The following is a 26,224-nucleotide window of genomic DNA, read 5'->3' as shown; positions in this document are numbered from 1 at the left end:
TTTGGTCGAACAGTTCACCGTCAACCGGGTTTTGACATGGGGAGACATGTCGGTCTCGTGGGAAATTAATTGAAGTGTAATTCCTGTGGTCACCGATTGTGAAATGAAGCGCAACAGATCAACATGTGGCTGATGTGCTGTGTGAAGAAAGGTGCGTGCATGAAGGAAATGGTTGTATGTGGAAAATAATCGTCAGAAAATAATTTTTTTCTCATAAACTATTCCAGAATCTAGAGGAATTGAGAATAAGTAAAAAAGTAAGATAAATTGGTTGATTGTTTTAAAGCTAAGGTAGAATGTACAGGGTTTTTTTTCTATCCTTTCCACATTCTAGAACCTGAACCATCTTATTCATAACTGTAAGAAATTTCTACTGGTAGAGTGCTAAGACACGGCGTAGCCAATGAGGTGAATTATCCGTGGTGGGTAAGTCCTTACTTGCGGGCTTACAATTTTCAACTGTTTATTCTATCGTTCATTCAATTCATGTTACATGTAGTTCATTCGGTTCATTTCTATAGTGTTCCTAATCTGTCATGATGCGTCCGTTTATACTGCTAGCTCGTAGTGTTGTCAAAGTGTAAACAAACACAACACATAAATTCATGCCAGCTTTCCTAATCGTAAAGTATAAATTCAAACAAACTATTATACTAATTTATGAAGTGCGCAAGGTCAACTTTAAACCATCAATCATTTTACCTAGGCAAGAGAGTAAGCAAAGCATAATCTCCTGCATCAATACATTGATCCAATTTAAGCTAATTATGAATTCTTTTGGAATGGATGGAAAATGGCGTAATGCCGTTGCACTAACCGATACACAAACTCACAAATTACTAGTTAACCATATAGTAGTACACGGTACGTAAAAATGATAGCTACAAAAGATTAATTGATTGAATGATCGTTTCATAGGGTATCTCTAGTTATTACTTTTTACGCATAACGGCAAGTGATGAAACATCAGCAACATTGTTTAAAATTTAAAGCCGTATTATTACGCAGGAAACATCAAAAGGCTTGCCGGTGGTTTGGGCCTTCAACTGAACCCATTCAGTCAGATATTGATCCGGTTGAAATGAGCACGGTCAACATTAACGACTAATTGTTCCAAATTGATGTGCTATTAGTTTTACGTTACTCATCATCAGCATACATAAAAAATCAAACCAGCAAAAGGTGCTAATGAACCGCAACGCTTTTTGTTTGCTTGTGGGCGCCCGGAAGGCTGTGATTGAAAGCGTTGAAGTGCGTTTAATTTGTTCATCGACTGATTACATTTCATATCTTGTTTTATTTTTTTTAAGAACGACCAGGATTATACCACGGTATTTATGATTGATTTAACTTATTTAATGATTTAGATGTTTGAATTTACACCAAGCTAGCTTATAGCACTATTAATCCTTCAAAACTAATAGTATAGCACTATACTATTGGTTTGAAGGATTTCAAACAGTAATCGATCGAATCTATTGTGTGCTTTCGTGAAGTTTTTTACCAGCCTTTTGTTACCTTTTTGATAAATGAGAATCCTTTGAAGTTTCAAGTAGCCCGTAAACAACTTATTAATCAAAACAAAATAAAATTTGTTCTAAATTGAAGACTTTGACGCTTTAGTTATGTCACATACACATCACATACTAATTTGAGGGCCAAAAAAGTCAAAAAACGGAAAAAAAAACATTTAAATATTGTCCGAAAAAGACAGACGATTATCTCTGAAGCCTTAGAACAAATAACAAATATTTTGGTGGGTCCATCCGTACTTTTATTACATTGTTATGCTCTGTGCAAAATGAAGTTGTTTTAAAGTTTTCTTTTCAGTGGTTCCAATTAATTAAGCACCACGTTTCTCGCGTAGCTGGACAGTTAGATCTGGCTACGAGTTACATGTTTTGATAAGGTTCAGTTATGCGATTTGACAGATTCTTTGTACTACCTTCGGTGTATTAGTTCAAACACTAAGACAAGAAACCATGAAATCTCCTCCGCCCATTTTCAACCCACCGTATTAAACCTAGCGCACGATGAGCTGTTTGATGTACAATCCGATCGGAACAAAGCGAGCACGGATTTAATATGAACTTATTGAGCCGGCTGTTACGCTAATATATGAGAATTAAATAACAATCATCAGAAACATGGTCTCCCGCGTCGGTCGTGTCGAGGGTAAAACTTCTGCGCAAACATTTACCTTTCGCAAAAGGGGCTCCCCACCACGTACCGACTCTTCCGGTCGTGCAGCCGACCGACGCTCCGACGGATCCTCCGAAGAAGAAACACTCTCGAGGGCATCCGTTAATCAACCGGAACGCACGTATGTTTGCGGAAAAAGTTACTTCAAGAAGCAGCTACACTTTGGCTTTCTCTCACTCGCACATTCTCAAACAGCAAACAGCCTTAAATCTTCGTTAAACACACACATACACACACAGACTGTAACACTCCACACAGCGTTCCTTCGAAGTTCATCCTAATCGATTCTCTAATTTCCTTCAAATGATACCTACACCTTCCTGGTGTACGCCCGCATATCGGAGATGTGTGTTCGGCCAGTGATGGGGGTTTTTTTCGAGCCCCATTCTCGATCCCAGGTGGTGGGGTTTGTGTCTGGAATAGTTGGCCAAATATTTATCGACCTAATAATGGAGCACCGGTGAAAATGGGAACGAAGATGCGATCGAAGTTCGGCGCCCGCTAGGGTCAGTGTTGCCGAGAAACTGTGCGGGACAGAACGGAATCACCCGGAATAGACAAAACCGGGGTCCGGCCAAGCGACGGGAAAAGGTGTAAATTTAATGCATAATTCATTTTTAGCAATCCTTTCGGCTGAGGTACCGGGCGCCTCCATCCACTGGAAAGGTGACGCGTCCAGGTGGAACGGATCGTTGGGAACGAAACAAAACTTCATCAAGGAAACCTTTATCAAGGATGTATCATCATCTGCCATTACAAGCTCTTTCACATCCCGCCCGCTCTCTTGTCCGTTCCCATTAGGTGATTGTAACGTTCGGACCTCAGCGCTAGCCGACATTATCCTTGGCACGTTTCACCTCGATATTAAGATACCGAAACGTCCCAAAAGCTCAAAAGGAAAAAAAAGAAAACATTGGCATACGAACGATCCATCAAATTTTTATCTTTTACACACCTTTCACACCGAAACGACACCCATATCTCTTACAACCGAGCGCTCCCAAACGTGCTGATAAGAAACATTCGGTAGGCTTTCATCTGCGAAACGAGTCCATCCTTTTCTCGCAACTTTCTTTTCGTCGGCGAAAAAGGAACACGTTTGCTGCGATTGTACCACAACAACACAATGGAATGCTGGATGGCTTGCGAAGCCAGGATTTTCCAGGGTTATGAACGGAATGCTCGGTGTTTGTGTGCGTGTGTGCGTAAAAGCTGAGGATGGGGCTTGATTTTTGGGAGTTGTTTTTTTTTTGGTCGGCACAGTACAACGCCGTATGTGCGAAGCGTTTCAACGCCTAATCGTATGCGATCGGTCGTTGCGACGGTGTGATAATATTTTATTCAAGCATTGTCAAAAAGGACGATAAATCTCCGTTATGCGAGGTGTGTATTTATCCAGCGATACAGTTCCGTCCATAGTTTGAGCAATTTTTGAAGGAAAAATATCACAAGGGCGATGGTAACGTATGACGATTAGTTGAAAATATTGCATATTTCCTCTAGCACGCTTTTGCAACTTTCAATCAACTGCAAACAATTTCCATTCGAATCGTTTTCAAACCATAATTCATGCATTATTTGCATACGTGGTTCACAAGCTTCCTTCTAACTCAACCCATTTCAACCTGTTTCGCTAAAAGCGGTAAAATCCCCGAACGTCGCACATTATGCTTGAGATGTGCCGTCCCTGCTCCAGTGCTGTCTGCCACGAAAAACCAGGCCATGACAATCTCGAGCAACGACAATAACAATATATGGATATGATGGAAAGCCTACGACTGATGGCTTTTGACAGCTTGCATCATCTGTCTCGTGGTCGAACTGGGTCGCCCACCGATCAATGTGGCCTCCGTTTCGACGGGGTGGCGTCGTGGTGACGGGCGGCACCATTCACTTGAATCGGTTTAGAATTGACATTTATATTTAATGCGCCATGAGCCCGTGACACACGGGCGGGACTCGAATCCCCCACTGTCTGGTGCGTTTTGGAGGTTACGGGTTGAAGTTGAAATAAACGGCGAAATAATGGGAATAAGGCGTTTGACATGGCGAAACATTGGTGACTTTGGCCAGAATGGCCATTTGCATTCGCACTCGCTTGGCTGTAGCGAAGCGAAACTACTGGAATTGGGAAGGCTTATGCTCCCCAGAGATCTTAATTGTGTTCGATTTTCGTTCGTTTACGTTTCGATTCGGATAGGCGCTTTCGGTGCCTCGGAGACAGACAGCCCTGACCGAGCCCGGTACATCGTGCCGGTGGTAATGTTCGTTCCCCCTTTCAGGAGCAGTGAACCTTGCGATGCAATGCGCCCAGCTCACACCGGCACATGGCACCGGTTTCGATTCCGGAGCGGTCGGACGGTAAAGTTTGCTTATCAAATTATTGAACTCTGAAAGCGGAAACTGACCAACAATCGGGTGATGATGACGACCGGTTAGTGTACTGGGGTTGTACGTTTGGAGCCCGGTCCAAACTGTTGCATGAGAACTATGGGCGCACCGTATCGCTTTCCCGGGCCAACAGGCATAGCCAGCCAGCCTTTCGACAAACTGTTGAATATGCAGACGCTCCAGACTTTAGTTAGCCCACATCGTAGGCTAGATTCCCTGTTGGACTACTATCTACGATCGCTTACCCTTCCCAAAAAGGGGATGATGTTCCAGTAGGACCTTCCGAAGCCATCGATACGCATCCAACAGCCCGGGCAGCCCGGGGAACGGTCGAACCCATCGCACGTTAGCAGCACATTACGGTCAACGCGTAATCGATATTTTAGAGCTCTTGGGCCGTGCGATGGGGCCGTGCCGGTGTCGATAGTACGAACCGACATGAGATGGGTCGAAGTTGCAAAATTTCTGTCGAAAACGGTAACTTAATTCCGGTGGAGGTGCTTTGAATTGATGGAAGATGAGAATGTTTGCCGTAGTGGTCGAGAGATACAGACTAAGAAAGTTCTCGGTTTGGATACGGGAATGTTTTTTGAAAAATCGTTTAGCTCACTTTTGTATGCGGAGAATTATTGATAGCGTTTTGAATGGATGAGAAAGATAAACATACACAGGAGAGTGTTGCATAAAGTTTTATGTTTATGGAATAAATATCGCAATCATCCATTGGTACGTGAAAATAAATCAACACCATAATCGGTTAGATCGGTTATGGAAGATGTACGACCTGGGTGAGTTGATGAAAAGGAAACAGAAAACAGCATGCATAGTAATTAGGCTTTGGTTTCTAACAATGCTTTTTAGAATAATCCTAAATCGATAACAGTGAAATAAAAGCAAATATCTAATAGCGAAAAAAACGAAATACTATGTTGGTATTCCTTAGCTTTTACACTCGTGCCTGCAACTTTATTCAGATTGAAACAGTAAAATAGTTCCAGATACAAGCGAATATTTGTTTTCTATCTCTTGGGTTCCTGTTCTGGCAATTTCTTATAATGGAACCTTTTAAATTTTCGAATATTCGATTCGACGGCATGTAATTGATACGAATAACCAAGTGCTGGTGTTTGATTTCATCAGCAACGAAATAATGCTGGAAAGTCATTCAAACTTTAAACAATAATTAAATGCGAAATTTCCTTACCGTCTTGTAATCAAACTCTGGTAGTATGTGTTGTTTGTTCGAAATCCACTGAAGCAGATAACAAAAATAACATTGCATTCTTAGGGAAATCAACCGCAATGCACTTACAGTGCGATGCATAATTTAACTTCCAACGAAAAAAATAACTGTAAAATTGATGTATAGTGTTTTTATTTTTTTTGTTTTACATTGTTACGTTACAATTCGTTTCTTTGTTCCACATTTATATCTGTAATAAAAGCATCAACATGAAACTAGGAAAAAGCAGTTATCACCTTCGGCGTTAAGTAAACTGCATTAAATAAGCAGATTCAGATCAAATCCGCTTCACTAGCTTCACACCGTCTAATTTTAACTATTGAAGTAGAACCAATATAATTTCATATAAACCCTTGTTCCCATTCGGTTAATTGCGGAAGCAGGGTAGCACTAATTGAACGCGTTACTAGTTTACGACACTTTATTGAGTACAGCCTGGTGCGCTGAGCTATTAAAGTTGTGTTCGTTTTAGTACGCTCGTAGTCGTTCTACTACTGATTCACATACGAGGTTTCTGTCTCATCCTTTTCTTTTTTACGCACGGTGTGTACCGGATTCTATATCTGCATGTTTATGTCTCACCCACTTGACAATTTTGTCACAAAACCTGCACTTAACTCGCATAAAATATTGACATATTGACCATCATTTTCCGGTTGGCCAGATAAACAAAGATGCATTTCAAATTCTTTTTCCCAGTTTCTGTCTGAGCTATCAGCAACGTCCCAGATTTTGTAAAACCAAAAGTCAACTCGATTTAAGATCTAGTATAAACACTTACCAATGCACTAGTGTCCTATGGCGAGGGTCTTACCCATTCGACTCCACACTCACAAAGGCAGGCAGTGATTGTGGTTTGATGCAACATCACAGCCTGCATTGAAAACACTATTGGTGGAAACTTACAGAGATGCAGACCAAGTAGACAAAATAGAAAAATAGAAACATAAAAACACCAAACCATAACAAAGAGATATCATAAAGCTTTTACCCTTTCCGCATCTGACGCTACCTTCCGGAGTGCTAAGCGATGGAGCATAAATTATTCACCGGCCAAAGTCTTACGGTACGGTTGACTCTTTGTACTGCACGGTGTACTACCGCGACAGAATCACAGTTACTTGCTGCCCAATAACAAACCCGGGTTTGTTTTTGTTGCTGCCCGGAGTTCCCAAAGCGCATCCTGTCAAACTCAGTTGGTCGGATGCATTGTTGCTCATATTTTATGATCTGGCTCGAAGCCGTCCCAGCAAGCGTAGTTTTGTTGGAGCAATAGAAAAAAAAATAAACAATCCTATGTACCCAGCATCTCATCCAAAATGTGCCACTTTCCGTGTCTTCAGTTGACAGCTGAACAAAAAAAAAAAAACATAAAAACCTCAATCTGCCAACTGAAATACTGTCGCCTAGTCGAAGGGAAGTTAAGCGTGAGCAAGTTGACGTTTGACGTTCGGTTGCGTTCGTTGTTAGTGTACCGTGTCCGTTTGATCGTTGCCAGCTGCTGTCAGCTGTCATTTGCCGTGAGATTCCTCACTCGATTCTTTCTGCTTCGGTTGAGAAAACGCACCACTACTCGTCCAGCGTGTGACGCGCTGAAACTAAATGTCAACTGTGAGATAACGTACGAAATAAGACCCGGCCTAACGAAAGATACAAAAAAACATAACGAGAGGCGGCAAATGAAACAGCACCATTGAAGAGTGTAGCAGAAGAATATTGTCATGTTGCAGTGGCAACGTTCGGGCGAAAAAAGAATAACAAATCAAACGGCCTGAGAGCTCCATAGCAACGATGTCCTTTTGGTGTACCGAGCAGCGGTGCGGAATGATGAGATTGAAATAGTATCTCCGGTACCACCGATACAGCGCCGTGCCCATAGCGAATGGGGATCAAAGCTTAGTCTGACAGTCGAACGGACGAATGGAACGAATGGCATCCTTTTTCCCAACAGCCGAGGTCATCATGAGGTCGCGTTCGGGATGCGTTTGCATCTCGGGCATGATTGTCTGCCCGGCCATCACCCGGGACGTGTCTGGAACGATGAGCTAAGCTTTCCGTTTCGCGCCAACAATCTGATGCTCAAACAAAGGGAACCAACAACCGTCGAATTCAACGCTGGTTGTGCACCTTTGCTGGCAGGGCAGAACATGCCGCCAGAGTACTGGCAAGGCTTTCCGGCTGTGACTGACGGCCGTTACTCTAGGGCTGGTAGAAATGAGAAGCGGAGACCCAAAACAGTATCTCGTATTCTTCTGTCTTCCCGAATAAAAGGAAACACACAGTACAGGCTACCTGTTGTCGTTGGCATCCTGCTGTCAAAAGCCGGAATTCACTTCCAGCAGCCTTATCAACGGATGAAGCAACGAACCGCCATCTTTCGGCTGTCAGCCATGAGCGCGGTGCGCCATCGAAACAGATTCGAGCCACCATTTGCTGTGGAAAAAAGTAAGATACAGAAATGCACCGTCAAGTGCAACACCTCATTTCTATGCGAATGCAATCCAATGGACACAGGTTTGGGGATGTTTTGGATGTATTTTTTATTATTCTTTTCTCTCTTCGATCGTTTGATTTATCGGAACAGGTTTCGTTACTCTTACACATCGACGCTAACGGTCGCATCCATTAGCCGTTTCGGTTTTATTCGCGCGCAGATTTGGGCTATTGTTTGGAGTGAGCGATCAGGGTTCTGTAAGGAAACAGGAACGGGGAGGAGAAAGAGGAGTGGGGGCTTGTAACACCTTTGTAACGCACATATGTACAGGGCAGGCCTTAAAACTTCTATTATCGAATATCGAGATGAATGTACGACAGCTTTGATACGTTTTGTTTTTTCCCCCATTTTGGCTTATGATTATGTAGTGGTTTGCTTGTTTGGTTTTCAGTTTCAATCTTTTCTGCACATTTTGTTACCATTGCTTTGCCGTCTTCCGGTATCAGCTTTGCACGGTGAATGGTTTCATTTACCTGTTTGCTATGCTTATTGTTTGTTTTGCGTTTTGCTTTTGCACTGTTATTTATTATTCTTTTACTTTTATTATAGTTCTTCTCACGTATTAACCGTATTTCACATTTGCTCTATAATTACTCAAGTTATTTCACTCACTCATCCTGCATTCTGTCGTGTGTAGTTGTGTGTTTGTTTTGTTTATAGCATCGGTTTCAAATTGATTATTTATGTAGCCTCGCGTTACTTTCGCTTCATAAGCCTCTATAGCTTTGCTCAATTCGATTGTGGCAACGATGGCAAACGTAAACGAAGCTTCCACTCAATACTCCCGTCCTATACACTAGTGCCAGTGAACATTAAAGCTAGAAACAAGCTGTTACGGTCAATGTGTGGAAGTTGCTGATAGACTATTTTATATGGTACAAGTTCCAGAACACGATGCTTCATTGCGTTTGGTTTCGATTGAGATGCGTAATTAAAAGGTGATAGAATTTACTGCAGTGTCCATTATCATTTTTTTCGGCCAACCGACTTTGAAATAATCCACCAAAATGAATTCAATCAACCAATATGCATCGCAAGAATCATTTGTGACGCTCACACCTACATGGCACGCTGAATGGTTATTGGTCAACATCGCTAATGAGCTACGTTTCGCAGCTCATCAAATGCAATGCGAATGATTAAAAAGCGAAGCTCATAAAGTAATCATACACGGAAATGAGTTGCAAATGGTTGGGAAAAAATTGTTCGATATAATCGTCCATTTCATCATCACCCGCCGGCCAGGCGGTAAGTGCATCATAGACTGCATCAAAATTAACATTCCCTCTATGGCTGTACAAGTTTGGGTATTCGTGTGAATTTTTCGAGTGCAAAAACCAACAACATGAATGGAGAAAAAACGATACCCAGTAAAATCGATGGAACAGAAACATAGGAAATTAAGCGGGAAAAAATAAAGCCGGTGAATGCATGAACGAACGCAAGCAGAAAAAAGTGTACCACCGAACGGAGCTTTGAAGATGCAAACCGTAATCTGGTATGAGGTCGTTTTGCCCAACGCAACCGAAAGCAAGTAAACCGGGTAATCACGATCGAACCGGGCCAGAAGCATGGCGAATGGTGGAAATATCATTAATTTTAATAATTAATTACTCGCCCTTCGAATGATATTCAGTCATAAATTATGTGCCAGCAAACCAATCCACCGGAGGGAACGAGTGCCGTATCCCTTTTTGCTGTTGTTGCCGTGTTTTACCATGTTTTCGGTTGTTGCACTTGCTTTCCACTTGCAGCCACTGTTGTCTTGTCTTGTGTTGTGGTGTTGTTTCGTTTTTTTCTCTCTTAGGGTTTAACATTTTGCCCCATCGATACTGCTGGTTACGGTTTTTTTTTAAGTGTTTCCGATGTTTTTCAATTTTCCTTGCATCGTTTATGTGTGTGTATGGATTTTGTTGTGTCTTTTTACGGACATTCCGCAGAGGGGATTTTGTATACACCGATAAATCTCGCTATGGCTGCTGTGGTCACCTCGCTCACCCACAGCACGCACAGATCACCCGTTGCACCCGTTGAGTCAAAAGGCGAATATTTATTAAAACAAACTTTCGGTACAGAAAACAACGCGGTGTTTGGGTGAGTTTGTACATGAAAAAACAGGATAGTGAACAGGATGGATGAAGTACGCTAGCTAAAGCATCGTGTTCAGCATTAAAGATACACATCATGGTGATCATCTGGCATTGTGATGTGTTTGCTGCACGGAATCTGGTGGAATTAATTACCTTCTAGATATTTACAATGTTCTACCACCAGACTGAGCTGCATTGTGATGCGCTCATTATGAATGGATGATCTTTCAGGTGTCGATCGTGCTTCCTCGCGTAGATCAATCTGTTTATCGTTATTGTATTGGAAGTTTTTGTTTGCGTGTCATTTGGTTTAACGTTTTTCATTCTTTCATTTAATACTACCTGGCGGAAACGGGACTGGCAAGGTGAAGAGATGTGATCATTGGGTCGGGAAATGGAAACGTAAATAGTCAACCAACCAACGACTGAGGGTTTGGTTGGATTCAATTGAAACAAATAACAAGAACGTTGCCTTTTTTTGATTTTGTTACATTTAACATCCTGATGTCTTTTTATACACCTAAGATCTTCATTAAAGTGAACGAATCTCATCCATCTCTATGCATAATATTTAGACCCATTTTATAGATATCGGAAATATGTTATCATGTCGGTGTAGTAATACGAAACTTAGAGAACGCCTTATGTAACAAAAAAAGAACCAGATTCATGATCGATCGTTTAAATCGAGAGCTTACTGTATCTATCTTTCGCCAGTGGCCAAAATCGCACCGTTCCCAAAACTGGTACCTATAAGTTACACAGTTTAACGATAGCTTTATGGATGCACGTGGCAATTAAATTTGATTCACAGTTTAACATCATTCAAAAACTTTGCCATCCAACTAATGCAAGGTTTGTAATATGGAGTACGATTTCAAAGACTCTTCCGTCCAGTCGATGGAGGCGTCTGGTCGATGGAGGCGCCCAGTCGATGGAGGCGCCCAGTCGATGGAGGCGCCCCAGTACTGCATAAAACATTGAAAAGAAATTCGAACTTGGTGTGAGCGTAGAACTAAGTTTGTACGTAAACTATACGAACACAGTTGGTTGGAATGGTGAATGTGCACAACTGTTGCTGTCACTGGCCTTGCAAGTTTTCCATCAACGGTGCGGTAACGAATGTAGGAAAGTTCCCATTTTGCCCTAAGCAGGGTTTTCCATAAATGCAACATGAATTTCAAAATGAAAAGAATATCTCGTTTTGTACACCAGAAACTTTTTTTGGAGAAGAAAACGGGGTTAACTTTGCAAACATTTCGACCTTTGCTTCATATCTTTTGCTCACTGTACCACTTTGATACGCAAGTGGCGCGTATTCTCTGTGTCCCGGCAATAATCACTTTTGTGGATAGAAATGAATACCTTCTCACCTTGCCATTCACCCTCCCTCCCTCTAACCATTTCGCCGTGTTTCTCGCTGTTCCCTCGGGCGAGATATTATTGTTGCCATTGAAGTAAAGTTCAATAAAACCTAATCGTTACCAAACCGCTGCTCCGCCATTTGTGCCACGGGACAAGTGTTGGTGTAGCTAGCGATGAAACTGTCATTTTCCCACGCCATCCATTCACTGCCGTGTATTCCCACGTTTGCACTGTGGGGTGAGAGTGGACGATGATGGTCAACAGCTTCTACCGATTCGATATCACGCACCGGATATGTCGAAATTGTGTCATCTGTTACCGCTCCGACGTTGGCTGTTGCTATCGCTGCTGGCGGAAATGACCGTTCGTATCGTTCCGAACGCTAGCGATACTATCAGCAGCAGCACCATCGGTAGAACATGATGCGTTTGGTTGGGGTGTAGCGAGCTGGCAGCGGAATTTCCACGACCCCGAGCTGCTTCCGCTAGACCTGTGAAGGAAGAATCAGCGTTAAAGATGCCATTCAAATGCATTGTCCAGGTGCGGAAACCCGAAATTGAGCTAATATTTGTTTTTAACATTTATTATTAGGTGATTGTTCCTTTCGCTGTGATTGCCACCGGAAGGTTCATTATTTCTACACATAGTACGATAAAAGAATCGAATCCCACAACCCGAATTACATTACGTATGATTCTTGCTTTTAATTGGAGGTTAAATTACAAAGGATTTATTAGATGAAATAGTTCAAAGTAATTATAAAGAGTAAACAAGATAATAACTGAATAGAAAAAATGTCTTAATTAACAAGTGCTTAATATTCTTTTTAAAAATCTAAACTCCATCATAATTCCTCAGCTCTTTTGAAATATAACCTCAACCTAAATCTGTGGGTTATTTCAGGTCCGTTGTTACAGCTTGCTAAGGGTGTTTCGCCCGCAATAAAAAACAACCATTGGGACTATTATACTGTTCTGATTCTTTAACACACCATCACGCCAAACAGCGTCATCTTTACGCTCGTTACGTTACAATGCCGAAACGACATTCGGCACCAACGACCTGCAACGTGCGTCCACGTGATTACAACCATCCTTTGCGAAAAAAAAATAATGTGTCCCATCAGCATTATGTTCTATCGCTTCATTACGCATGCTGGTCGAAACGATGGCCGAGTTAGGTGGGTAGATCTTTTATTTTTTGCCCCATATTTGGATAAGCTGAATAGGAACTTCTCCCAAAAAAACCCGCTGGAATTGGAACCGTGTTTGAGAGGGTGTGTGTGTGTGTATAGGTAAGAATATATCCAAACAGCCGCGTTACCACTTACCTCCAATTATATTTAATTGATCGTCCGTTGTTTGCACACCGCCCGGATGAATTTTTATTTCTATCGTGTCAAAAGAGAAGAGAAAACAGAAGAAATATATAGAACGCATGAAAATGGTGGCCGGTTGCCAGGTTTTGGGTTGATTAAGAACAAGAGGACGCGAAAAAAAACCTTGAGATGGAAGTACGATTAACATCCGCGTCGAAAGAAGCGAGACGACGACCGAACCGAACGACGTTGAACCGGGTGTAATGATGTTGTATCTTTTGTCAGTTTGAAAGACTCTCCTTTCACGAGTCCTTTTTCTCGCCCAAGAAACAGAACGGTTCCGATAACAACTTCACCCGCTGGTCAGCAGCGGGAATATGCCAAGTGTAAAAGAAGACCGTAAAATGCGTGCGAATCGTCCACCAGCGGCGACATTTTCTCCACAAACACAAACAAATACAATGCATCAATTTGTGTGCGAAATTTGTTCCCCGTTGCGTTCTGTAGCGTGATGGGAAGAATTAACGAACAAAAAATCCCATCCCTTTTTTCCGGGCCAGAAAGTGACGATTGAGACCAGAAAGCAGAAGAAGACGAAACCAAAGCAATACCAATGAAAACGAATTCCACCGAAAATTCCATCCACAGTGAGGAAACCGGAAACCTTACCGAATCCGGTGGAAATCCTTCCCTTTGATGATGATGGTGCAAATGGGTGTGGAATGGGATTTTCTCTTTTTTTAGTGAGTGTGTGTGTGTGTGTGTGATGGAGTCTTCCCTTTCTGCCCGATTCTCGCGCTTGTGATTGTGTTCTGCATTTTGGAGGATTTATTCGTCCTCCTTTATTGTGCGTTTTTTGTACTGTTAGTGGAAGAAACGCGTAGCTGCCATTCCGTCCTATTGAGCCATTGACGCAACAATGAATCTCACGACCGTCGGTTGTGATGACCAGCGGCCCATCCAGCCCGGTCATCACTGATGATGATTATGTTGATGCTGACGAGCTGCCATTTCGGTACCGGTGCCGCGTTCGTTTCGTTTGTTCACGCCCGTTAATGATGTTGTACGCCTCGGATCAGGGCGTAATGCGCCGAAAATGCGACAAATGGCCATGGTGATGCGAAACCGGCTAGAGTGGCTGGCGGGTTTGATGAGCTAATGCTCTTTCCCAGTTGAAAGCTTTGCTGCACAATGAAGGGAGGAAAGATGTGGGTAGCAGCAGGCCAGAAGGTGAATAGAACAAAAAGTCCATTCAAACTTTGGAGCTCATCTTTTATTTTTTATTGCACTTTGTATACAGTGTCTTTTCATTATATCTGCGTCAAAGCCTGTTTTTTCCAGTGCGAGACTGTTTCGATCGCTCTTCTAGCAAATTGTGCGGAGGCTAAGTGTTGAAATTTGTTTATTAGGTGCAAAAATACACATTAGTCTTGTTTCCATTCGAAATGATACCGTTGTTTTTATTTAAAGGATAAAATGATAAATGAAGGAAAGATTTATATTGTGTTAACAGAAAATGTTTAGAAACATGTTGAAAACAGACTTGGAAACTATCCACAATGGTTTTCATAAACACGTGTCAGGAGAAAAAGTTTTATCAAAGGAATGATCGTAACGCTTATACACCTTCAAATACATCTTCATACAGTCTTATCCTTCGTCACGATTACTCTAGCGCGCTCTCAATCAACTACATATATTGATCCTACATCTACTTATAGAATTATGCGAAGTACATAAAAAATATTGAACTCTTTAAAGAAAGGAGAGGAAACTGATTTTTACTGAACAGATGGGATCTTATATAAATCAGAAAATAATCTGTTTTGAACTATGAGTTAATCGAAAAGCAACATCGTCATATTAGTTATATAATGAAAAAATGTTTTATATTCCTACTCCTCTTCTTCCACTCACCCAAACCACTTCCCAACCTCTCTCCTCCCATCCCCAGGAAAAAAAACCCAGGTACTCATTAAGAATCTTTTTGATGTTCCCTAGTGATGATACATAGGATCATAAATAGTATGCTTTAAGCCACATGGGTTTAGATAAATGCAACGACAAATACAAATGCGTACACTTTAATCTCAACCAAAAGATCCTGTCGCTAATGATGAATGTAGTGAGATTTTTTTGTCAAAAATAATTTAAATTACCATGAAATGAATTGCCTTTGCGTTGAATGCAAGTTCGTTCGCAACTGCGCTATAATTAGAGCAGACAATAATAATGTCATTTAAATCCCAGTACCGGTAGGTGCAAACATAGGTTCGTGAACGAATGGTTTTGCGAAAGCAACGTTAAAATTAAACAAAACTCTTTTGATGCTGCCCTTTTATGCGATTCGGTCGTAAAGCCATTTCCATTCAAATAGCTTGAAGGATGAAAGTTGTTTTGTTTTTGTTCGTTTGTGCTTCTCCATGTCACCACAAAGGCAGTCCGCCTTATTATAGAAATCCCAAAATCAGAATCGAAACGACACCCGAAACCGGTACCCACCCGTTTTTGGAATGGACGCTGGGCCTAATCACAAAATATAATTAGTATACGCCGTGCAGAGTGGACCACACCGAGTGGACCAAAGCCCTCTTCCGAAATCGTGGTGGAAGTGTTTTTCTCACTCGCAGCAATGACTCTTTCCATTTTAATTACAGTCCCTTGATTGTTTTCACGATGATGATGATGATGATGACGATGATGATGGTAGTGGTGATGATTATAGGGATTGTATCGTGTGTTCGACAATAGAATCCATTCATTCCCACCATCAGCTTCCCGCCGCTCAGTCAAACAAACTCCGGAATAATCTTTCAATCTGATAAGGCGCGAATTATTGAAGTGAAAGACTTGTTTGAACTAAATTTCGCAAGACCGAAAGTCGTGCAGATTTAACACGGTCGCAGTACAACGGTGTGGTTGTGCATGCGATTGGAACATTAAACGAATTTCCACGGGAATGAATAAGGCACAGTGACATGAATCGGTTTTGATGGTTGTTTTGTTATGATTTATAGAATTCATAAGAATAAGCGCTCGCATTTGGGTCATAACTGTTGTTGTGAGCGTTTCTGTTGTGTAGAAGAGTGCAGTGTAACGCATCTTAAAATAAACTTAAAATACCCGTAAGGACAACTCTAAATGAGGTTGACGTGTGTTTCGTAAAACTTTATACAAACAATTCAATCCACAGAAGCAGTGGAAAAAGCAGTGAGTAAATGTAAGACACCTGACACAACCCTTCGGAAGATATATCTCCACTCGGGCGGGGAGGGACTGTTCAACAAACAAACCGGGAACCATTACAACATCCACCAAAGCCCTATTCCATGCAAACGATAAACAAGATTTTGCCACGTCCCTGCGACTGCAGTAATGGATCATAAACAATGTTTACGTCCACTGATTGCAATATCTTCAGCGTCAATAGCGCAAACCGGAACAAGAATCGATGCAAACAGTGCCTCGTGATTATTGTTTTCCGGTTTGCAGAATAAACGAGCACATTCCACAACCATCAACCGCCCGCCCTTCCATCCTTAATGTAAACCGCTACGTTGCGCTGTATCGATCGATAAGAGTGAAGGGAGGATGCGAATACAACGTACCCCGGGCGCGGCAAGCAGCAAGTTGGACAGCACATAAAAAAGAGCCCATGTTTCAAATGCTAAAATCCAAACTCAGCATTTCTCAAGCACACACTCGAAGAAGTACACAGGAAGATCACCTCGCAGGTAAATCCTTATGTTTGGTGATTCTTCTCAAGCAAATGGCAGCTCTTCGGGCTGTGCAATCAGAATGATTTTTCATCCGGGCCAGCCAGGAATCACGTAGCACACATTTCCAGTGCCGGTGAATGCCATTTGCATGCGCTTGCAGTGGCAGATCGTTTGCCTGCGTATGATGTTTATTTTACACGATTTATGTCTGTCTGGCATGGGTTTCGGCAAATCGTTAGGGTTGATTGTACCGAGCGGAGACCGGTTTCTGTGCAATATGGAACCATCCGTGCCGCGCTAAAGCTGCAGAAAATATGCTCCGAACCCCGGTTTCAAAAATGCAATCAAAAATGCTACTTATTTCCTCTTGAATTTTTGATGGGTGTTTGTATTCTGTGCAGTTTTTACAAAACTGTGAATGTTAACTCCATTGCATTGGTTTGTAAATTAATTTTAATGAGTTCATGTTATTATAAACCAGCTGGTAACTAGTTGTATGAGTTTAAAATTTGTTATTTGAAGCAATGAACACTAGCTCAAAGTCTGCCATTATAAGCATAGGCACAAAACAACTACATTTCGCTAAATGATTACGAGGTAATATAAATAAATCATCCGTACATTTACCTATTGATGAATTGAAAAAACAATCATTACAATTTATACACATCACCCATAAACACAAGAAAGCATCAATAACAAAAATTTACAAATTACCCTGTTCGATGAACATTAATTTGTAGTATTGCACTGTACGTTAACGTTAGTTTTTTTTGCACAATTTAATATGTTCTCGAAAAGGTATTTCGTTACAAACAATCATTATTATGGCTGCAATTTGATGAAGGCATAAAACACACTTGAAACTGCTCTTCCACCGAAATACACTGCTACACGCTCGTCTTGACACAAGTGTTCATGCCAAACAACCATCTGTATTGTGTTTATATTTTGCAATTTATTTTGCAGGATTGCGAAATATACTTCACAAACCATTGGAACTTTGCACTGCTTTTATCATTGTAAAATATTTAGAAAACATGATTATTTTTACGTTTGCAATGCAGCAAGTCAACAAAAGAACAAAGACTTTGCCTAATCGTTAGAATACTTTCTTACATTACCGATCACAACCTAACGAGTCGGAAAGTTTATATTATGAATTATCAACTTGTCATTTCGTAGTCAAATTAGTATTAGTATATACTCCAAGTATTGTACACGATGGATATTAAATCACTACAAGGAAAGTAATTTTAATAACACAAAATAATTAACGTGAAAGTTTAATTTTAATTCCACATTTCGCTTATTTAAAATTTAGAAAAAGAACACTTGGATAATGTCCTTTCACCTAAATGCAGCACAGTTTTTGTTCTATCAGACGGGTTCTAAATTTATTGAACCGTGGAGAATTGAACCAAGAATCCACTCAACATTGAACTCACCAACGAGGAGGTTAATGCGATCAAAAAGTTTCTACGTGGTCGTTACTATGATTCCAATACTTGGATCAGGCAATTTTACGGTTAAAACCACTCAATAATTGAAATAAATCTGTAGTGCCAATGCTATGGCTTACCAATTTCAAAAGTAGTACGGGATTACTATAGTAATTTTCAACTGAATTGGACATTTTTGCCAAGTGAAAATTAAAAGGATATCTCTGTTAAACACGGTCAGATTTCTCAACATAGAAGAAAAAATGGTTTGCGCTACTAAGGACATACCAAGTCCCTTAGCTAGGCGTAAACAAGGTAGATTTAGCAAGACTTAATTTCATGTTGATGCGTGTTGAAGCACCTCTTGCGGTAGACAAACAATCAGGCAGAGATAATATAGAATTATACTCTAAACTGAGCACACACTTTAAAATAAAAAGCTAAATTACTTCTTTTGTAAATGTAATTGTAATGTAATTGTAATGTAATTGCCCATGCATTAAAATCTCTTCCCTGTAATTGTTTGCCATTTAGGCTTGCTTCATATCAGGTAGCAACAATCTCTCTTCCATATTATGGCAGCTGTGTAAGCACGTACTTGAAACGGCAAGAAGTTGGGTACCTTCCGGTTTACCTTACCCATGCACACGTCCATGCCTGACTCGAATTGTTGACTCGAATGCCTTGATTCATTCTCTGGGTATATTGTCACCGTGCCCCAAAACACTTTCCTAGTGCAACAATCCATCATAATCTTAAAGCTTTATTGGATTCCTATTCAAATCACGTACTGCGATTGTGTCCCCATGCATTCCGCATGTTCAGCTCACCTTAACATCTGGATTAGGCAGAAAAGTAGGTGAGAAAGTGACACTAAATCGGATGAGCTAGCCATCGCGCAACATTCTCTCCCTGGCGAGCATAATTTTTCATACTCTGTCCTATAAATCGGATCAAAAACATCGGGGATGGGCTTGGTGGAAGAAGAATGCATCAAACAGGCAAAAAAAACCCATAACGCTCATCCTTCGAAGGAATTTTTTGTCACATTTTATCCTCGGTTCCGGTATCCTCACTACCGGACGTCTTGATTCCTTTACCCGTTCCCGATTTAGCATCTACCGGAAGTGAAAGTAATGGAGAAAAATACAGGTTTTCCTTTTAGTCCTCTTCCCCCGGACCACCCGCATGCTGTGTTGTGTTTGTTAGTACTTGTTGTTGGCATTCTTCTGTTCCACGATGGACAGTGCCATCGAGATGGTAAAATACGAGCATAGCTAAGATGCGAAAGGAGTCCGTTTGAGGCAGGGATTGTCGTATTTTTCTTGCTTTACTGTCATCCTTAGGGACGTTGATTTTATATGCACTTTTCATGCTGAGTCTGTCGCATTCTGGATCGTCCCTTTCATTCGTATTTATTTCGTAGCATTTCTTAGCATTCTGTAGCGAAGCTTTGTGCTGCAACAGTGATGGGCAAAATATGTGTTACGATATAGTAACAAATACCATTGAAGAATAGTAGTAACAACGGAAGTATAATATACAGTTTTGCTTAGATTTCCGAAATAACAACTTTCGCAATTGCTCACAATACGTAACTTCAGGCTAGTCTTTCCGAAAATGATGTATGTGATTTGTATTATAAATAACGTAGATATTCGGATGAATAAAAAAAGTGGCACAACTTAGAGGATTCTAAACTATTTCTCTAACTAATATATTAACTACTTTATTCGAAGCAAATTTCAAATCTTTCACCTGCGTTAACGTTCTCCTTCGTTCCCAACAACAATTCTCCGACACTGTACAGATTGCAAACATAAATGCACGTTATGCCAGTGGACAAACTATGACGAATGGGACGCAACCGTGGTGAGTCTCTGCACAAGCACAGGAAGAAAGATGCCATTTCATCGTTTTCTATTCTCGTACCTTTGGCCACCATTTACCGTCGTATCTTCAGCGACATTCATCTAAGTGAATGCTTTCTATTCATTACCGACGCAGGCGGAACGCTTGGCAGACGCCTAGCGGAGTGCGGTGACACGAGAATGACACATTTTCGTGCGAGCGTAAACACATAATTAATTTATTCATGATAATGCTGATGACCGTTCGCTCGCTTGCACATTTTTCCCATCGAATGGATGAGCTGCAGTTTGGTGGTGCTGAACGCTTGTCAACTATAGCTGCATTAATCTAATAATCTGACTGACTGCTCGCTCTTTTTTCGCCACATTAAATATGTACATGTCCACAGACAAACACACAAAAGCGGAGTTGAGCGCACGTCAATAAATAGCAACATCATGAATGCATCGGTGCATCCGGAAAGGTAAATTGAAGTGATACACGTAACACAGCAGGGCATCGCGGTGGTGGGAGCAAAAACACATCACAGAAGCAACAAAATTAACTAAACTTCAAAATGTCATAATTCATGAGCTACCGCTCACCCCGTCGCATGAAAATCACCCGGTGGAGGCGCCCGGTTGTTGACGATTCGGTGGGAAGTTAATTAATATGCATATTGACATGATACGCGTGCAAGTGTCGATGCTTGCGGTACATTCTTGCGCTTTCCAATTAACCGATTGCCATCGGTTTGAAGTTGCGAAGGAAAAAAAGGATGCAATGATGCTGCAGCTTCGTACAAAATGAGCGTCATCGTTTACGTCAATCGAAGCGAATTGTGACGTAATCGAAATCTGTAGCGAACCACAATTTTGTGTGATTATTGAATACGTTAATTGACATCTTCTTGGGAAAGTAAATTTGCGGTAGGTTGCAGTTGATAAGTTGCGAGTAATGTAGGTTCATTTAAGAAAATTAGCTGTTTTTAATGATTCTCCACGAATGCAAATGCGATAGTTTTTTTTATTTAATTTATCGGTCTCGTCATATGTCGTTTTAAAGAATCTTAAAATTTGCACAAAAAAATAGTTTCAACCCAAATAGCAACGGGGAGCATTTTTTTTTGCGGTAAAACAGACACATCAATATGAATCCCTGAAGGGAACACTTCCCGCACACGTGTGATATTAATTTGTAATTTTCCTTTTACCACCCAGGAGGGGTTCGAAACCATCGGGAAAATTGCTTCTCTCCAGCGGTGGAAATCAGCACTGTTCCAGTAATGCGGAAAACAACCCAAAATACCACCATAATTGCCTGCAGCCTGCAGTTATAGCAACTGCACAGCATACCCACCGCATGCCATGCACACAAAAGCTGGCCCAACACAGCTGGCACCCCGTTGCAAGCGGCGGCGAATGGAAGAACGAAGGTGAACAATCAATTTACTTCTCCGCAAGCCCGTAACGAGACAACAGGTTACGCCATTAAACAGCGATAATCGTAAACCTAGGGCACGTTTGCACGCGAGGAAAGCGGCAATGGAAGGAAATTACTTGCAAGGCGGGGGTCAAAAACGGGAAGGCAACAAAAAGAAATAAGAGAATAACAATCAACTCGAGAGAAAAGCGCTTCTCCGGCGCAGGGTGAGAGAGGTAAACGGAGGTAAACACTTTTCGGTTGGAGGGAAAATTGCAAAATTTGATCATTTAATGTTGTGTGCGGTACGCTGTCATGCTGACGGTGAATGTTTCGAATGTTTCCCAACCTTCCACCTTGAACGGTTTGAGAAGCAGCTGTAGAGTAGCTAGCTATGGAAACTGATGGGCGGATAGGGTCAAATAATGGCGAAACAGGACAGTGGATTGTTTTGGGAATTAGTTTAACGCGCTGTGAACTTTAAAACCGTCCTTATCATCGCAATGCATATGTACGTAACGTAGTGAGTGTAAGAATATGTAGTAAAAGTATATTAGTTTTATTCCAACGTATCAACGTAGATCAACAATGATTAAGGTTTTTAGAATGCAAAGCGAAAACGTTTGCTTATTTTAATCACCATAACCAATACGTTATCTACTACATGATGAGAAATAGGCCACAATCGTTGAAGATACAAAGTTCTTCAACTAGAAACTAATAAAGTGCACCATTACGAACGTAAAGCAGAGTGCTTGAAAAAACGAGATAAACTTACCGTACAGTCTCATGGTGCCATCGGCACGACCTAGTGAGTTAGTGCTGACACAGTGGTATGTCCCAACGTCGGCCGGTGAAAACGATCGTACCACCAGGCGCATGTTGGTGCGAAACCCGTGCCGATCTTCTGTGATGCCGTACTTGGGCCTAGGAAAAAGCAAAGCATGAGAACGTGAAATGAAGTTAGTATCAAAACCCGCTGTTTTCAACCTGAGCTCGTGACCGCCCAGGTGACGGGCTTGTTATAAGGGACAAACAAGTTGTTGACAAAGTGACGGGATGATTATTTTGCTGCCCAAAAACCACATGACGGGAAACTGTTTTTATCATGCGGTTTGCATGTTTTGCAACAGTTTGTGATCAACAAACTTTCATTAGGGAAACTCTTCTCTAGTTATGCAATTCCAATGGTATAATAACACTTTTTATTAAATAGCTTGTTACGTGGACAATCTTCGAATGATTTTTTTTTTGTAATGAAACAAATGTACCGTACACAGGCAGAGCTTTCGGTTTTCCGAGAAACTGCCGGAAGGAATCAATTACAGTTCGTGCATTCGTTTTTCCGAGAACGGCAAATTGATGGAAAGAACGAAAAGGAATTTCGGAGAAACTTTTGCTCCCAGGTCGCTCTGTTCATGCCCGTAGTGGTTTTAGTTTTCGTACGTTCGGTCAGTACAGCACAGTGCACACTTACCCGTCAAGCAACATTTCCGGTCGGCTTAGGCTCGGCTGCTCGTAATTGCCGTTCGATGCGCTTGCAAAGCTGTTCGGTAGAACGCGACCACCCTTCAACCAGTAGGACACGGGCATCGGGGATGCTTCCACCGTACACTCGAGCTGCACGTCCGAACCGAGCGGAGCGCCCAACAGCTGACTCGTAGGCCGCACCGATGGGGCAACTGGTGATGTCGATTTCCGGTGTACAGGATGAATGCATTTCAGTGTTGAAGGGACGCACACACAAACAGATAGAAAATAACACGGAACAGTAATGAAGTTTAATAATAAAAAAAAATGCGATGCCAAGTCCAACCAGTTACTTTACCCGCAATTTTACCCGCAAGACCGTAACAACCATTGTAGGTAAAACTGACGTGATACACTTCGGAAAGTTCCAAATCAGCTACAGACTGTTTTAACCATGAAAAGATGAATGATTGATGGTAGAGTTTGAAAAGCAGATACAGATGCATTGTACGCTGTAATACAAACCAGGTATTCACTAAAAATTTGTTGAATGTTCAAGATTGCAAAATAGATTTTATCAGTTATTCGACATGTGCAGCTCTGAATAGCATAAAAGGGAAAAAATTCTTCACTTATTTCCTGGAATGCAACGCGGGGTTGCAATTCCTGGTTGCAATGGGAGGAGTTTAATATTCACAAGCATACTTCATCAAGCTATCACACTGAGGGAAACCAATCAGGCCTTGTTCGGAAATGACATTTTTGATTTTATTGAAATGCTTCAGTAGTAAATGAGAAAATATTGTTGAGTGAAGTTTTACTAATAGTAGTTTTTTTAAACCTGCATTTTATAAAAATAAATCCAGGGGCTAAGAAGTTTTTGCTAAAGAGAAGCTTTTTTTTAAGTCATTTAGTTTCATGACTTACAAATCTATCTAAGCTACCGTACACTCTACACAAGCAATCTGCTATTTTCTAAAATATTCTATAATTGGTTAATCATAAAAGTAACATGTTTATATTTATCGAGATGTTCGTTTGCCTACACCCTTCACTAAAACATTGCTCCTGGCACTTTTAACTTTAGCCCTTATGATCAATGCTCTGAAAATGATTCCTTTGCCTGTTAATTTTGTACACTAAAGCAGCATTAAAAATCATCATACCTTTCTACACGACTTCACAAACAAAGACCGCTAAAAGCTGGTTGGCAACTGCAATGAATAGAACGTTTCCATTCATCGTCAGTCACCGGTATCTTCGGTCAACACCGTATTACTGTACGTGCCAAAAAAAACGTGTAACGAGCACGCTACAAACAAATGCATGAATGAACGAGTTGCATATACCGCGGGTAATCTTTTTGCCGTGGGGTTTGTTAATGGGTTGCAACCATCCGGTGTAAATTCATTGTTGCTATTCCTCTACTCCAATGCTATCAGGTTCAGCACTCTCCAAACTTGACAGACGTATTGTTGGACTTTGGCATTGCGAGGAAAGTGCGTATAGTTCTGTGGTACTTACAGTGCACGCTCAGTGATACACGTTTGCTAACGGCCGGTGGAACATCGTTCGATGCGATGCACAGATACGCGCCCATTTGTCTTCGCTCCAGCTTGGGCAGGTGTAGATGGGTACCGTTGTATGCTTCCACTAGAGTGAGAGAAGAAATCAGCAGAACAGAGGAAAGAGAAGGGCACCATGAAGGAATTAGAATAAAGCTGAGGCAGCGTACATGTACAAAACACAAATAATGGGCCGTCACGACTTAGCATCCCGTCCGAAATAAAACAAACCGTGCCGTTTCTTGCAAGTTTTGCGAAAAGGAATGAACTAGCACAACAACAACAACAACAAAACATACTAACGGCACGAGCTGCCAGCGAGCAATGCAACAGCAGAAGGCAAATAATTGTTCATCCAACTTGAGCCCCGGATTGGACCAACACTGAACGGAACTGGTCAATGGCTTTCGAGGCCGGCACACATGAGCATAACCACAATACCTTTCTTCCGTGCGATGTTCGTGAAGCATTTCCGAAGAGCACATTCATTCGCGAGTATAAATTTATGTAATTGGAACTTTAATGGGATTTTGTAACAACCGTGCAGCCATGCGACTCGGCGATTGGGCGAATGAATTGAACGACAATGAGAACGGGAATCCGAGCACGAGCGTCGGTCGGGTCGAAAGATTGACGGCCCTTCGGAGCAGTTTGGGACAGAATAGAAGGCAACAGTAGTGAGAAGGTTCCGTGTATGTTTCTTTTTTATGTCATCGCTCATGGCTCACTATGCCTTACGAAGGACAGGATATCGGTCATCGGTGAAGAAGGTGATGGTCGGTAACGCTTACCACCAGTCAATCGAAATGTGCTTCGCTGCGGAGTTGTGCTCGAATTGCTTGCCGGTTGTGGTTTTTGTGCAGCGTGTTATTGTTACGTTTTTAGTTTAAATGGGTTGTTGTGTGGCACAAATCTGACGAGAGTTGTGTGATGCAGCGCATAGTCGAGTTTAACTGCAAATCGAATGCAATTTATGGTGGTGAGGTAATGTATTTGCGTATATTTATAGACAGGCGGAATAAGGATGTCTGGGCGTTGGATAATCAAAGTAGTCGCGTAGTTAGTTGTAGTGCGTAGTCAAAGTTGCGAGATTTGAGATAACACAGGAATATTTGCTAAGATTATAACTATTTTTAAAAAATTAAACAATTATTTGAACTTAATTTTTCGTTTATTCCGAAAGATAATCGAAAAGCATAACAATATCTTACAAAATTCACGATTTTATCTCGAGAAGTTGGAGCATGAGTTGAAGCATGCAGAGCTAGACTAACCGATAGAGAACTTTTACGACAGAAAGCATACAGATTGACTTTCTCTGTTTTTCTTTTGTGAGCGCTTTGCATTGCTGTTTAATCCTGATTTAGCTACTTTTTGAGAAGGGTTCAGAAAGTGCCAATGATTCCAAATCTATCTCGGCTCAGGTTAGGTCTATTGGCATGGTTCAAAACAAAAGCTCCTTATTCACAAGATAAAATCGTAAACTCTCGTTTACGATCACTTATACAGCGTTTGCAGTTCTACGGAACTGCAGAATGTGACGATTAGAATGTAGAACCCTGCCTATATTATGGAAGTTTTGTCTGATACGATTTACGCAATGAAATCATTGTAAATATGTGAATTGCAAGAACTTTGCACTGAAACGACTG

General features: G+C 41.4%; 1 protein-coding gene across 1 annotated transcript in view; it reads right to left on the bottom strand.

The window, feature by feature from the left end:
* Positions 1-12,093: 12,093 nt before the first annotated feature.
* LOC128298342 (lachesin) overlaps positions 12,094-26,224 on the bottom strand; it is a 45,501-nt gene continuing 31,370 nt past the window's right edge. Inside the window, exons 4-8 of the mRNA XM_053034092.1 lie at positions 24,532-24,660; positions 23,015-23,219; positions 22,316-22,464; positions 13,116-13,175; positions 12,094-12,275 (exon numbers count right to left, since the gene is read on the bottom strand). Of these exons, the coding sequence (XP_052890052.1) occupies positions 12,094-12,275; positions 13,116-13,175; positions 22,316-22,464; positions 23,015-23,219; positions 24,532-24,660 (725 nt within the window). The remainder of the gene's footprint in view (positions 12,276-13,115; positions 13,176-22,315; positions 22,465-23,014; positions 23,220-24,531; positions 24,661-26,224) is intronic.

This window comes from Anopheles moucheti, chromosome 2, assembly GCF_943734755.1.
Source record: "Anopheles moucheti chromosome 2, idAnoMoucSN_F20_07, whole genome shotgun sequence".
NCBI lineage: Eukaryota > Metazoa > Arthropoda > Insecta > Diptera > Culicidae > Anopheles > Anopheles moucheti.
Note: the sequence above shows the minus strand (reverse complement) of the source record. Positions and strands in the feature narration are given on the sequence as shown.